This window comes from Gilbertella persicaria (genome assembly GCF_025201335.1).
Source record: "Gilbertella persicaria strain CBS 190.32 chromosome Unknown B0P05scaffold_11, whole genome shotgun sequence".
NCBI classification, from domain to species: Eukaryota; Fungi; Mucoromycota; class Mucoromycetes; order Mucorales; family Choanephoraceae; genus Gilbertella; species Gilbertella persicaria.
Genome location: NW_026251972.1, coordinates 120,378 through 132,804, shown reverse-complemented (window position 1 = coordinate 132,804; position 12,427 = coordinate 120,378). Strand labels below are relative to the sequence as shown.

General features: G+C 36.6%; 6 protein-coding genes and 1 non-coding gene across 7 annotated transcripts; 3 read left to right on the top strand and 4 right to left on the bottom strand.

Annotated features, from left to right (window-relative positions):
- Window positions 1-644: 644 nt before the first annotated feature.
- B0P05DRAFT_533785 (uncharacterized protein) lies at window positions 645-1,142 on the bottom strand. The gene has a single exon (XM_051577244.1). The coding sequence runs from the start codon at window positions 1,128-1,130 to the stop codon at window positions 948-950; it is 183 nt and encodes a 60-aa protein (XP_051436759.1). The 5' UTR covers window positions 1,131-1,142; the 3' UTR covers window positions 645-947.
- A 1,445-nt stretch (window positions 1,143-2,587) lies between these two features.
- Window positions 2,588-2,659, top strand: B0P05DRAFT_t32. The gene has a single exon. It is a non-coding gene; the product is annotated as a tRNA-Glu (tRNA).
- A 180-nt stretch (window positions 2,660-2,839) lies between these two features.
- B0P05DRAFT_506660 (uncharacterized protein) lies at window positions 2,840-6,392 on the bottom strand. The gene is made up of 3 exons (XM_051575542.1): window positions 5,771-6,392; window positions 5,531-5,720; window positions 2,840-5,475 (listed from the first exon to the last, which is right to left on the bottom strand). Exons 1-3 carry the CDS (start codon window positions 6,366-6,368, stop codon window positions 2,925-2,927), a joined length of 3,339 nt encoding a protein of 1,112 aa, XP_051436758.1. The 5' UTR covers window positions 6,369-6,392; the 3' UTR covers window positions 2,840-2,924.
- A 3-nt stretch (window positions 6,393-6,395) lies between these two features.
- B0P05DRAFT_533781 (uncharacterized protein) lies at window positions 6,396-7,719 on the bottom strand. The gene is made up of 6 exons (XM_051577243.1): window positions 7,083-7,719; window positions 6,971-7,036; window positions 6,845-6,925; window positions 6,720-6,797; window positions 6,643-6,673; window positions 6,396-6,591 (listed from the first exon to the last, which is right to left on the bottom strand). Exons 1-6 carry the CDS (start codon window positions 7,224-7,226, stop codon window positions 6,506-6,508), a joined length of 486 nt encoding a protein of 161 aa, XP_051436757.1. The 5' UTR covers window positions 7,227-7,719; the 3' UTR covers window positions 6,396-6,505.
- B0P05DRAFT_466402 (uncharacterized protein) lies at window positions 7,246-8,252 on the top strand (the record flags this gene model as incomplete). The annotated part of the gene is made up of 5 exons (XM_051574332.1): window positions 7,246-7,457; window positions 7,503-7,652; window positions 7,698-7,751; window positions 7,817-7,950; window positions 7,999-8,252. 5 exons carry the CDS (start codon window positions 7,246-7,248, stop codon window positions 8,250-8,252), a joined length of 804 nt encoding a protein of 267 aa, XP_051436756.1.
- On the top strand, window positions 8,121-10,763 carry B0P05DRAFT_23468 (uncharacterized protein). The gene is made up of 7 exons (XM_051573296.1): window positions 8,121-8,201; window positions 8,259-8,773; window positions 8,816-8,921; window positions 8,969-9,096; window positions 9,144-9,920; window positions 9,962-10,309; window positions 10,365-10,763. The coding sequence occupies exons 2-7, from the start codon at window positions 8,495-8,497 to the stop codon at window positions 10,560-10,562; spliced, it is 1,836 nt and encodes a 611-aa protein (XP_051436755.1). The 5' UTR covers window positions 8,121-8,201; window positions 8,259-8,494; the 3' UTR covers window positions 10,563-10,763.
- On the bottom strand, window positions 10,636-11,386 carry B0P05DRAFT_585320 (AN1-type zinc finger protein 2B-like protein; the record flags this gene model as incomplete). Its single annotated transcript, XM_051582428.1, has 6 exons — window positions 10,636-10,665; window positions 10,716-10,967; window positions 11,012-11,078; window positions 11,127-11,192; window positions 11,242-11,284; window positions 11,332-11,386. The coding sequence occupies 6 exons, from the start codon at window positions 11,384-11,386 to the stop codon at window positions 10,636-10,638; spliced, it is 513 nt and encodes a 170-aa protein (XP_051436754.1).
- Between the last annotated feature and the right edge of the window lie 1,041 nt (window positions 11,387-12,427).

Here is a 12,427-nt window from a genome sequence, read left to right as displayed (position 1 = left end):
AAAATTATACCTTTTTTTCTGAGAATTCACCATAAAAGGATAATTAATCTTTTTTTTTTGACCCTTTTTTTTCTTATGTCACAACCGACTTCTGTTCGTTCTGTTTTATCTTAATGTAGTAATAACCCCATCAAATTACTTCTCACGACTCCCGCTCGAATGAGCGATGATGTGGGAAAATAACCAATGGTAGAAGGGCTATATATGGAAGTATCAAGTAATCTTATTTCCATCTTGGTTACACTTGGCCCTGTATATCCTTGACAAGAGAGCGTTTTGTCAAAATGAATCACAAAGCAAAAAAAGAAAAAAGGCACTAATTGGTACAATAAACAAAAAGAAAAGAGCTATAAGAAATCACGTCTTTTTTCAATCTAAAAAAAATCTCGGCTATTAGTTTATCACTTGTATAAAAAAATTTCTGGAAAACAGGTTTATCGGCAAATCATCCTGACCGAGAAATAGCTTGGCTTCAACCACTGAACTACTTCCGAATCTTTCCTTTTTGATCATCTTCAAATCTTGGAATTGCCTCTTATAGATGGAACTTTAGTCTATTATCCTCGTGAGTAGTTGCAAAAAAAAAATAAAGGCGACATGAACGCATTGTATTATGTCATTCAAGCATCAATCACGAAGTGATTGACTAGTATATATATTTATTTTCTCAGAATCTTTGAGTAAATTCCATCGTACATTTCTAAACCCTTCTTATCAAAGAATCCCTTTATACCCAGTACACAGTTGTAGTCCCTTTTTCTTTTATTATTAAACCATTGTCATGAATTTGAATGTGGTAATAATAACAGCATTACTCTTGCTCCGATTGACTTGTAATACGAAGTAATAATGGAGTCTAAATATCCATATGAACCAACCATTTTACTTTTTGTAAAAATATCTTGGGATCTTAAGCACGCTATAAATTTGAACAATCTTTATCGTGATTAATTGTTGAGCGATGTAGGAATGCAAATCCCAGTAAGACACTCGAACCCTGAGCAACAACCATTATCTCCAGCTCCACAAGGCTTTAAAGCAGATGAACATATTGCAGTTTGATCCCTTTGAGTCAATGCTGCAGAGGAGAAAACGACTATTGCTACTAATATAATAAAACACAATCTCATCAATACCAGCGCAAAAACGAAAGAAAGCATACGAAACGAATGTTTATTTATAGACAATTGGGTCTGCATATCTATAGAAGGGAGTCAATCATAATAACAAACTCTTTCTTTCTATTTAAGATGCCAAGTTTTAATTGAAACACTGCTTCCTGAAAGAAAAATCAGGGGTTGTTGATCACAAACAATAAACAAAACGGCTGCAGATGTGTCTTTACGGTGTTTTGATAAAGAACCGATAACTATTCGAGAAAAGAATAAAGCTTACTTACTACAAAGAAATGGCATACAAGCATGAATGCCAAATCTGACGGTTGAATAGTTTATTTTGTAGTAGATATACCCCCTTATTGCCATTTTCTTTATTCAAGATTCTAATCAAATGAATGTGATGAAGCTCTTATCATCAGTATGAGGGAACTGGTCTTATACGATTCTTTATTGGAATAAATGCAGAATACTTATACATAGATTTTGATCAATCAAGTTTGTCTCCAACACTTAGTATTCAATTATGGTAGTATGAGAAACTTCTACTCATAACAATGCATATATTTATCAAAAACAAGCAATCTAATGCAAGTTACTTAAAACATTCACAAAAAAAATCAGAATGTCCAGAACATTTCTACCTTGTGATGTTTTGATAATAGAGAGTTATATGATAAGATAATGTAGAGACATAGGTAGATACTTTGAGACTGTTTTATACAATTTTATTGTTATCCTTTTTGACTATAAATTATTCTAGCATATTTATACATGAAGAGATGTCGGAGTAAGTAGTCGTAGAGTTCATGCAAATGACTGAGTCTCTATTATCATAGACTACTTTAAATTAATTAAACAATGTAAATTATGGATTTCGGTTATAAGTCTTGATCTATTAAAAGATACTTTGTCTTATTCAGTACAAGAGGTTCTTTTATGCCTATTTCTGATGTAAATTGATTATGATATATTTTTAGTATGTAAAGGAAGACTTATTTAATGTCAGATCATCATATGCATATAGATTCTATATGTTCACAACAAAGATACAACGATAAGAACATAGATAGGTACAGACAGATAACGGGTAAAAAAGGAATTAAAGATAATAAAGGCCTTGATTTGCTTGCATAAGAGTATAAGAAAATTATGGGAATTAACACTGTTGAGAAAATACATGACTTGTTTGAAATAAGAGATGGCTTATTGTTTTGCTTGCTAGTATTCTTGTTGGTCCTTGGATCCACATGTTCACCACGAACGCACCAGAATCATCACCAACACCTGTTACAACACTCAGAACAAGAACAACCATTACTCAGAGGGTGCTTCACCCCTTTACTACGTACATCCATAGTATAGAAGCGGCACGGACACGAATGAATTCGGATCGGAAAGCTGCTTATGTCACCATTTATTAAATTTTTAATTTAGAGAGAAAAATCAATAAATTTCTCAAAAAATATCAGTCCTCAATGGTCCAGTGGCTAGGATTTGTCGCTTTCACCGACACGGCCGGGGTTCGATTCCCCGTTGGGGAATATCTTTTTCTTTATAGAGAAAGTGTGGTGCGTGTAGCTACCAAATGCTCTATTGATTTGTTTCTTTTACTCTTTCCTCTTCTTCTTCAAAGAGAAAACGCAAATTCAATATTTTATAAGTCAATTACTTTAAAGAGCACTTCTTTTTAGCTCAAATGATACATAAATGGCTTTTTTGAGCGTCAAAAAGAGTATATTACAAGAAACACAAAAACTTTATTATTCATTTTACAGAAAAAAAAAATATACATAGGGTATTGTCTAGTTATTCTTCGTTAATTAGATTCTCCCAATCTTCTGGTTCATTATTTTCTTTTGAGTCAGTTAAGGTTGAGTCTATTGTAGTGGCTATTGTTGTTGTACTAGAAACATGATCTGATGTTGCTTGTTCATTTTCACTGTCTTCTTTTGATCCAGAGCTTTCTACAACAGAACCAGACTTTGGACTATCAAGCCAAGCATCTCTTGTAGGGCGATAAGGATTGTTTCCACCAACTTTCATCCACCCATCATCATCAACAGTACTTAGCACATCGTATGCATTTACAGTACGGGTTTTGTTGAATGAAGGCTCAACAGCTGTCTCTTTCTTTTGCAAATACTTTTCATTCCAGGTCACGTCCCCTTTTTGATTCACCCAACAACAATCAACGCGAGCTGCCTTACCGTCTTCCTTATTTGTAAAGGCTGTCTTGACAGTCTTTTTGAGTTGCCAGATAATCTTTTCCTTTTCGTCCATTGAGATAGCATCATTGATCGACGGAACTACAATTGCATCGTTTTCGTTGACCCATTCGCTAGTGAAGTGAATCGTATCTTGGTCAATCTTCATTAAGGGAGCTAGATCCGCATCCAATTCAAGTTTGGTCAAACCAAAGGCCATATCAGACAAATACAACGCATTCACGGGTTGTTTGAGTGTGAGTTTGACAGGCTCTTGTTCAACAACAGGTGGAGGACGGTTCAAAGAAGGATTGCGAGCTGCTTTAGATAACAGGATAGGAGGTACGCGGCAAACACCGATTGTTTTGCGCATGATCACAGAGCGTTTAGGCTCGCTGTCAATAGCTTCGGTAGCAAGATTAAAATGAACAGCATAACGGTGTAAAAAGCGACGTTGTTCACTACGCATAGGCTTGAAATGGAACGACTTTTTGTTTGCATCTTGCACAAATTCAATCATGATGATTTCCATCTGTCGGCACCAGTTGGTATTTTCAATATAAAACTCACATAAACTGTCATCATAATAGCCCAAGTCGTCAGAAGAAAACACCCTGTCTGAAGAAGCAGATAATGCAGGTGAAAGAGGCGTAGAGAAATCATCACGCTTGATATCTAGAGCCATTGCCAATCGACGGTTGCGCATCACCTTTGCACAGAAGTCATTACACTCCAATTCTCTCTTAGAACCGTTGGATTCTTCAGTAGCATTGCAAGGTATTTCAATCGAATTTTGTCCACAACTGCAAGTTGCTTTGATTCTGGCTGTACAAGGTTCTGTTTGAGGACATTCACCTTGATGACATTTCTCTTTACAAACATGACCACATTTGTTACGAGTACCACCACACACTTGCGTACATGACTCATTTTCACCAATACAAGGACCATCATGGCATGTCTTCAGACAAATGTGCTTACCACAGCTCAGTTGTTTTTCACACACACGACCACATCGAGGTGATTCACGATAACAAGGTACGTTCTTAAGTTCTGTTTTACCGCATAAACAAGGACGGCTCACAAGTGTAGGACAAGGAGGACAAGGTTCGTCATCGGGATGACAGTTATGGTTCAAGAACCGGATGTGACCGCAAGGATTAGGGCGAATACACGGGTGTGGACAAGGAGGCAGTTTCGTACCACAGCGTACAGGAGGCTCTAGTCGTGTGCGTCCACAATGGCATGTAACATCATCAAACGTAGCTTCCAAGCAAGGTAGACATTTTCCTTTATGGCACTTGTCTTGACATCGATGAATACCACACGATAATAGTTGATCACAAACTTGAGGACAATCGTGAGCGTATTCAGTACCTGCTTTTCTTTTCCCTTTGACTTTCATAGCAGGACAACATTTCTGACCACATTGATGACGACCACAGTTGCGAATGGATCTACAAATACGATCACATAAAGGAGGTTCACCGCCGTTAGCTTCACATACATCAGCACATGTTTCTTCAAAAGAGGTGGATTGGCAGCGACAAGCAACTTGGACTTTCACTTGACAAGGAGGACAATCGCCAACATGGCATTTTTCAGAGCATGGATGACCGCAAGCAGATACTTTGTTACATGTCGACTCACAAGTAGGAATAGGATCTGTACAGCTGGTACGTTCGCCCACTAATTCAGCTATCGTATGTGCACCACAGGGACATGTCTTGATAAAGGTTGGATCAGCAGGACAAGGTTGAGCATTGGCTGTACATGGGTGACAAGACTTTTCGCACTGATGTTGGCCACAAGCAAACATAGCATCACATTTTTCTGCACAGCTGTAGTGACCAATATGTCCTCGCATTTGAATCTGTTTACCACTACCACAACGTGCTGTTCTTTCGTGTCTTCCACAATAGCATGATTGAACTTCTTGGATATCGCAAGGAGGACAAATACCAGCATGACATTCTTGTTGACAGCGGTGTTTACCACAGCCCAATAGTTCATCGCATGTGTCTGTACATGAAAATCCTTTGGTAGAATAGTCTGTGTCTAAGCATCTCTGTTGACGGGTTGTTTGACCACAATAACAAGTCAAAACTGGACCCATTGAATTACAAGGGGGACAAGGACCTGGATGGCATGGTCTATCCATAATATATAAGTGATCTAGTCTATATAGAAAATGTTGGGTTTACTTACAATACACATTCATGAGGGCATGATTTATGTCTTTTACATAATTGGTCACAACTATGAGGTGTATTGTATCTTGAGGATTCAGGATTTCTCTGTTTTCCACAGAAACATAAATAGTCTTTAGGTATAACAGTTTGGCTATTTTGACAGCCAGGACATCTCCAAGCAGTAATCATTTTGTTTGAAGAAGTGTCTATTGTATGTGTAAGTTACATCCCCTATTTTCATGTTTCCAATATGTACCTTTCAATGATCTTGATGCCCAAGTTTGGACACAGTTCAGATGGAACATGGCCCAACAGCAATCACAAGTCCATATATAATTAACCGGCTTTATAGTATCCATACAGATCATACATTCATAGGCTGAAGTCTTGAGTTCATGAGACAAGATGGTTGACATATCATGATTGCCAGGTGGTAACTCATGTTTTTCTTTTTTCTGTCGGTTATTTGATCGCTTCTTTTTTCGATGATTGCTAGAAGTAGAAGGGACTGCTTCATGGTCTTCTTCTTGCGTCAAACGGCCTTGTGCTCTGTCTTTGCTTATACGAGCTGCAACAGGCTTATTGTTGACAGGCTTTGGCTTCTTTGAGTTGCCCTTGTTGTTACTGGATGGCTTCTTTGGATTTTCGCCTTCATTTAGTTTGCTAGGAGTACCTGCTTCCGTAGCATTTAATGCGTTAGGAGCCTTCTTCTTGCCCTTATTGTGTCGCTTATTGGGTTTCTTGTTTGAACTAGGAGGTTCGTTGCTTTTATTGTCTATAGTACTTTTTGGAACATGTTGAGAAGTAGAAGCGGCAGTTTGAGTAGTTTCAACAGTAGTAGTAGCACCGCTCATAAAGAGTGTTTTATTGAAAAAAAAAAAAGAATCAAATAAAGGTAGATACAAGATGGTTTTTATACGATTGGACGTGACTGCGGCACTCTTTACCAATCTGGTTGGCGCTTACAAACCATGTTGCTGCGGTTGATGCATTATTTGGTATCATTCTTCCTCGCCATATAAAGCCCTGTATAATATCCAGCGTAGTACCAAGACATGACCAAATTGGAGAAACCATCTAAATAAAAAGAGAAAAGCGTGGGTATGATACAACAAATGTAAGGTTTACCTTGATTTGATGTTATGTCTGCGACAGTCTTCTATGATAACAAATCAGATTTGACCCCTCTTTTTTTGTTATCCTACTTTCATCTCGGGTAGATTCTTCTTATCAGATTGTAAATTACTATTATAATGCATTGTTGTATTCTTCTTAACAGCCGGCTACATTGTTTTGTTTAGAGTTGTAAATAGACAATAAGTAGGTTTACCGTAGTTTTCTTTATGGTTTTTTGCTTTTGAAGAAATTTTTTTGCGTGTTGGAAAGGTGGAGCTTCTTTTGATTGTTGATTCTAATCTATATTAGCACATAGGGTAATATGTCTTGTTCTTTTTACTCTGTACGCTTCTACTGTTCTGTCCCAGTGCTCAATTAATTCTGTATCATCCCACATATCTTCATGCTTTCAATTATATGAGTTTTTCTTGCTAGCATACTTTTATACTTGCTTTGGTATCGCCTTGCGTGTAGAGTAATGTACCCACTGCGATCTTGCCTTTTGTACCCTTGACCATGATCAAAAAAAAGAAAGAAAGAGATAGAAAGCAAGCGGGAATCCAATCACATTCTCTCCCTCTCTTGCATTCTTTCATTTTTTTCTCTCGCGTTCCTATGGATGATACAACGCGCGACCAGTCGGACGGCCATAAGGCCTTGCTAGAACTCGAGGCAAAGTTCAACACCAAAGCCCGATCAGGATCCCTTGGTATTCAAGGGTCACAGATACAAGCCTTGACTGGTTTTATTCATATATTTGAGCATTATCCTTATCCTGTTGTGATCAACGCGGCGATCTTGAAACTAGCAGACTATTTTCGTATACAGTAAGACTGAACTCAATCATTTGCATCTTATTGATAATTCTCAAGCAATAATATTGTCAAGTATTATGTTTATAAAGTGTTTAAAGAAGCATCCGACCTTCATTTAGCCAAAGTGTTTAATATAGAAGAGACTGTGAGACGTATCTTACCTATTCTCGGCAGTAATGACCCAATTGCTCGGTCTATTACACTTCGGTAAGCAGGAAAACATATATCCTATACGTATTTATATGATATTAGTGTGCTCGGTTGTATGTCTATGATTATTGCAGACAAATTAGATGTTCAGTTTGGGTAAAGAGGAGAGAAGACAAAAAAAAAAAAAAAAGAATGGGCTTTTGTTTACTGATTTGAACAAGAATTATGCAGCGCTTAGAACTAGCAACAGACCAAGTTGAATTAGAAGCTGCTATTTGGGCAGGAGATCAAATATGTGCAAGATCAAATCGATTTCCTTCAGTCATCTTCTCTAAGATTGTAGATAAGCTAGAGAGTAAGTAAACATAGTTAAGCATGTTCTATTCTTTACCATCTTAAATAGACCCTCATACTCCCTTTGAGATCAAATTGGGACTTGTGAAAATATTCAGACATATGCATCAAGATATTGGTATGGCAAGACAAGCCAAATTGACTTGCCTTGTTTTACTTGAGAATCCCAACACAGACAGTAAATTAGTTATTGTCACGCTAAGAACATTGACTTTACTTTTAAATGAAGCAGTAATTGATCGAAAAGAGCAGGTATATCATATTTTATCTTTTCTCCCCCTTTTTTGTTCTAATATGATGTAAAGATAGAACGCTTACTCGACTATGCATTGAATGACCAAAGAGAAGATGTTTGTTACAATGTCCTCAATAACTTACTTTTACTCGGTAAAAACGATATCACACTCGACAGGGAACATGTCCTGCAACTTTTCCGCATCATTGTTTCTCAAGAAAATCAAAGAATACAACATAAAGCATTCCAATGTGCTCAAATACTGATAGAAGCACATCGAAAACTAATTGTTCAAATCATCACTTCACCTATGATAGAGACATTCATGCAGTCCATCATGTCCTTTCAACGCATACTGGCAGCATCCATTCAGAATCGACATTATCCTCTCATGATTGCCTCTGCTCGGCTGTTGTTTTCTATACTGCAAATCGCTTTGTCACAAAAGAAAACAAAAGACGATGCAATGGATGTAGATGTTCCTTTGGTTGAGCTGAAGACAACTGCCTATCAGGTCACAACAGCTATCACACAAGTAGATATCAGCTTAATTCAAGATAAAAACCTGAATCTATCAAAACACAACAAGGTAGGTGACACAAAGTTATAGCACTTAACCAACACGTTGTAGTTACAAGAGCTACTCAAGATAAAAGCCAAATTCTGTCTGTTATTAGATGACTGGGATTGTGATTTAACATTCAAGACTGCCTATGGTTTATTGACACATGCAGATGGTAAGCATTCATGCAAAATAAAGACAGAAATTAATGTATTTGTAAAGACAAGATAGCAGCTGTATTACTGCCTTACTTGTCTACCATATCTGAAAACTGCAAACAATTATCCACTTGGTTCCCAACAGAAGCATTGAATGAACTCAACAAAAGAATAGGAAGACCTTCAGTTTATGTAAGGAAAAAGATGCATTAATTCAACAACTAAACAAAGTGGTGTAGGTTAACTTGGTTCGTCTTTTACTACGAACTACCAAAGCCAATCATGAAATGACGGTTGAACTTGTACGACTTCTTGAGCAGTTTGGGAATTGGGATCAAACAACTCAAAAATACATGGACAATGGCTGGAATTTGTACTTGGTTGCTATGGAAGCAGGATCATGCGGATGGTTTGAATTGATGTACTGTGTTATCAACAACCTGAGTAAAAAAGTAGAATCTGAAGCTTGCTTTTATTGGCTCAATTCGTTGTCTTGGTTGGCTTATGCAGAATGGACGTTATCTGATCAAAAAGATCCTACGCAGTATTACCTTAAATCACTTGTTGATTTTAAGGCATTTCAAGTATATGATCAACCCCGTACAAGTCAATATTGGTTCATTCAACTTCGTATGGAACTTATTCAGACTATCCAACAAGCACTTGGGATACTCAATATAAAAAACACACGAAAACAATCAAAGCAAATGCAGATGGTTGCTGTTCAATTTCGACAAGTAGCTATTCGGTATGATTTTGTGGCTCAATCGCAATTTGGTATAGGCAAGGAAGCATTGGATATTCTCGAATTATATAAAGTGTGCGCTCTTGTGTGTGAGCGTGCTTCCAGAACATGTCTAGGAAACGAACAACTCTTTTTCTGCATAGATCCATCCTTGATACCATTGATTGAAGACGCAGATCATAAATCGACATATATGAATAATTTATTAAAGAAGTTTATGCATACTATTACAAGCTGGGAAGAGTTGAGTCATTTGGAAGATCGACATTCGGTAAGAAGCAAAGAGAAAGGAAATCCTCTCATTTAGTGTAGGCCTGTATTAGTGATATGAAGAACATTCTAGAAACTATTCTAGCGCAGCCTTTGATGCTACCAAAATCCTTCTTCAAGAGCCACAAGAATATCAATATCCAATTGACTACGGATCCTGTGTTGAGTGAACAAAAGCCCATGACATTAAAACCAAACGAAGATTTGGTTATCAAATTCGAAGGCCTTGTTCAAGTCAACCCACATCTTAAACACTTGGAAAAACGTATCAAAAAAGCTGTGATTGTCAGCTTCTTAACAAAGGAAAAAATACTGCATTTCAATGATCGATTAGGTATTAACATGTTATTTTCTGAGCCAACACATATGCTTAGTATAGACAACAATCAGGTAATTCAATACCAAAAAAGAATAGAGAGAGAAAATATGACTAATTCAACTTTAGTCTATTTTATCACAACCTCCAACTGTTTACATGGCCAATGTGCGTCATTCTTATTTTACATATACTGGTTTATTAAGTCTACCTAAATCTACAGCAAAAAAAGAAGCTTGGGTAAATGTGTTTGTAAAAATTCTAGATGAGGATTCTGGTATATGGTCTGTAGGACCTTTACAATGGGGCAAAGTGATATGGCAATAAACTTTGTTAAGAAACAATGCATTTTCCATTCTTTTCATCTTTGACAGACATTAATTTGGCTAATTGGATCTGTTCATGTTCTGTAATTTTCCCCTGCTTTAGTCTAGACTGTAAACGGTCAATTTCTTCTTTGCGTCGGTTTGCTGCATTCACTCTTTCTCTTCTCTGTCGCTCCATCTCTGCTCTCGAAGTGTCTACTGATTTATTTGGTACTGGCTTCTTTTTCGTGCTCGTCTTTCCTTGACATTGATGGTCTACTGCTAATCTATGCTTCACGCAATATGATAAACCACATTCAGGGCATTGCATTGGAACCAACATTTTTGTTGTGCAACCCTTTTTTCTGCATGTATTGTCGTGCCTCGGTTCTAAATCTGAACAATTACTTTGAATATGATCGTTCATCTATCTAAAGTATGAGACGCATGTATATAATATAACGCACTTACTCTAATGTTGGGATCAACGCCTCGCTTAGATGGTACTGGTTTCTCACAAATAGGACAAATAGGTACGCTAGACAATTGTAAATAAACTGTTTTTTTTCTATTCCATTCAAATTACCGAATATCAAAACTAGGATCATTTAGACTAGGACAATGATGCGCTTGTAATTTAAAATGGTCTTGGCTATAGAGAGTGTTACGACAAGTTGTTTTGCGATGAATAAGACGCTTACCAAAAAACCTTTTTACAGTTGACACAAGTATAAGGTAAAAAGTCTATGATAGTTTGTTAATTACATGACACAAATGATTAAGATATTTACCATACAAATTGCAGGCTTCTGCTGTGCATCGTTTGCCAAGTTCAGGAAATTCCATAATAAAAGAAAAAAGAGAAAGTAGAGAAAAAAGAAGAGGTACAGGTTGATTGCCTTTTTTATACAATACAATTTAAGGTCAGATGTTTAGTCATTCCCAACAGCTTCAAGCGTGTCAAAATTTTAGCAGTCCTAACCACATATTGCAAAGCACCTAGCTACGAAGTAGAACATCTTGACACAAAGTGTACAGAGCGTAGGTTTCTACTGTACGAACGCACAAACAATGCTGCAAGTAGATGTGATGTATCCATTTCAATTGATAGAAACAAAGAAAAATTGAATGATACGTTGACTTTGATTTATTTTCGATGGGAGCATTGATAGAAAAAGAACACTAAAAGTATACAGACTTGTTGGCTGCCTCATTATAAATCGATTGACTAAAGCTATCATAGTTTTCCTTTTTCTTTGTGTTTTTAGGCGTAGCTTCTAATGAAAACTATTCTTTATGGCTTATTGAACAAGGATTTTATAACACACAATACATGTTAACATTTTTAAAGTTTCCGTAGTCATTTCCTGATTCGATCACCTTCTAGTTAATTCGAGGCAAGGATTAATAATAAAAATACAATACGAATTGTGCCTTTTTTGCTTGTTTGCGTAGTCATATTATTGAGCTCTGTATTCAAGTTATTTGAGTTATTGAATTTAAGGAGTTTTCTTTCTAATTGTATTGGTTGATAGATAGTCTCCTTTAACCATAAGAGCCAGTTCGCTTTGTTGGTTGTTTACGATAGTGGGTTGGATAGGAAAGTACTGTATTTTTTCTTCATGTCTTAATTATTTTGTAATAGTTTCAATTGCATTGATTCCTTTTATTTGAGTTAAATTAGAAACTTTTTGAATAGTATGTGCCTGAAATTACGCAATCCTGCATTCTTTTTAGAACAAAGAAGTTTGTCAGTTATGGCATACTCGCCTTGACTAAAAAGGGGGACTTTAATTTGCTAAAGAAGTTATTATTCATTTCAAGCAATAAGAAAAAGACATCTTATTCTTACGACTGTCTAAACAGGTTTACAATCACAATCAATTT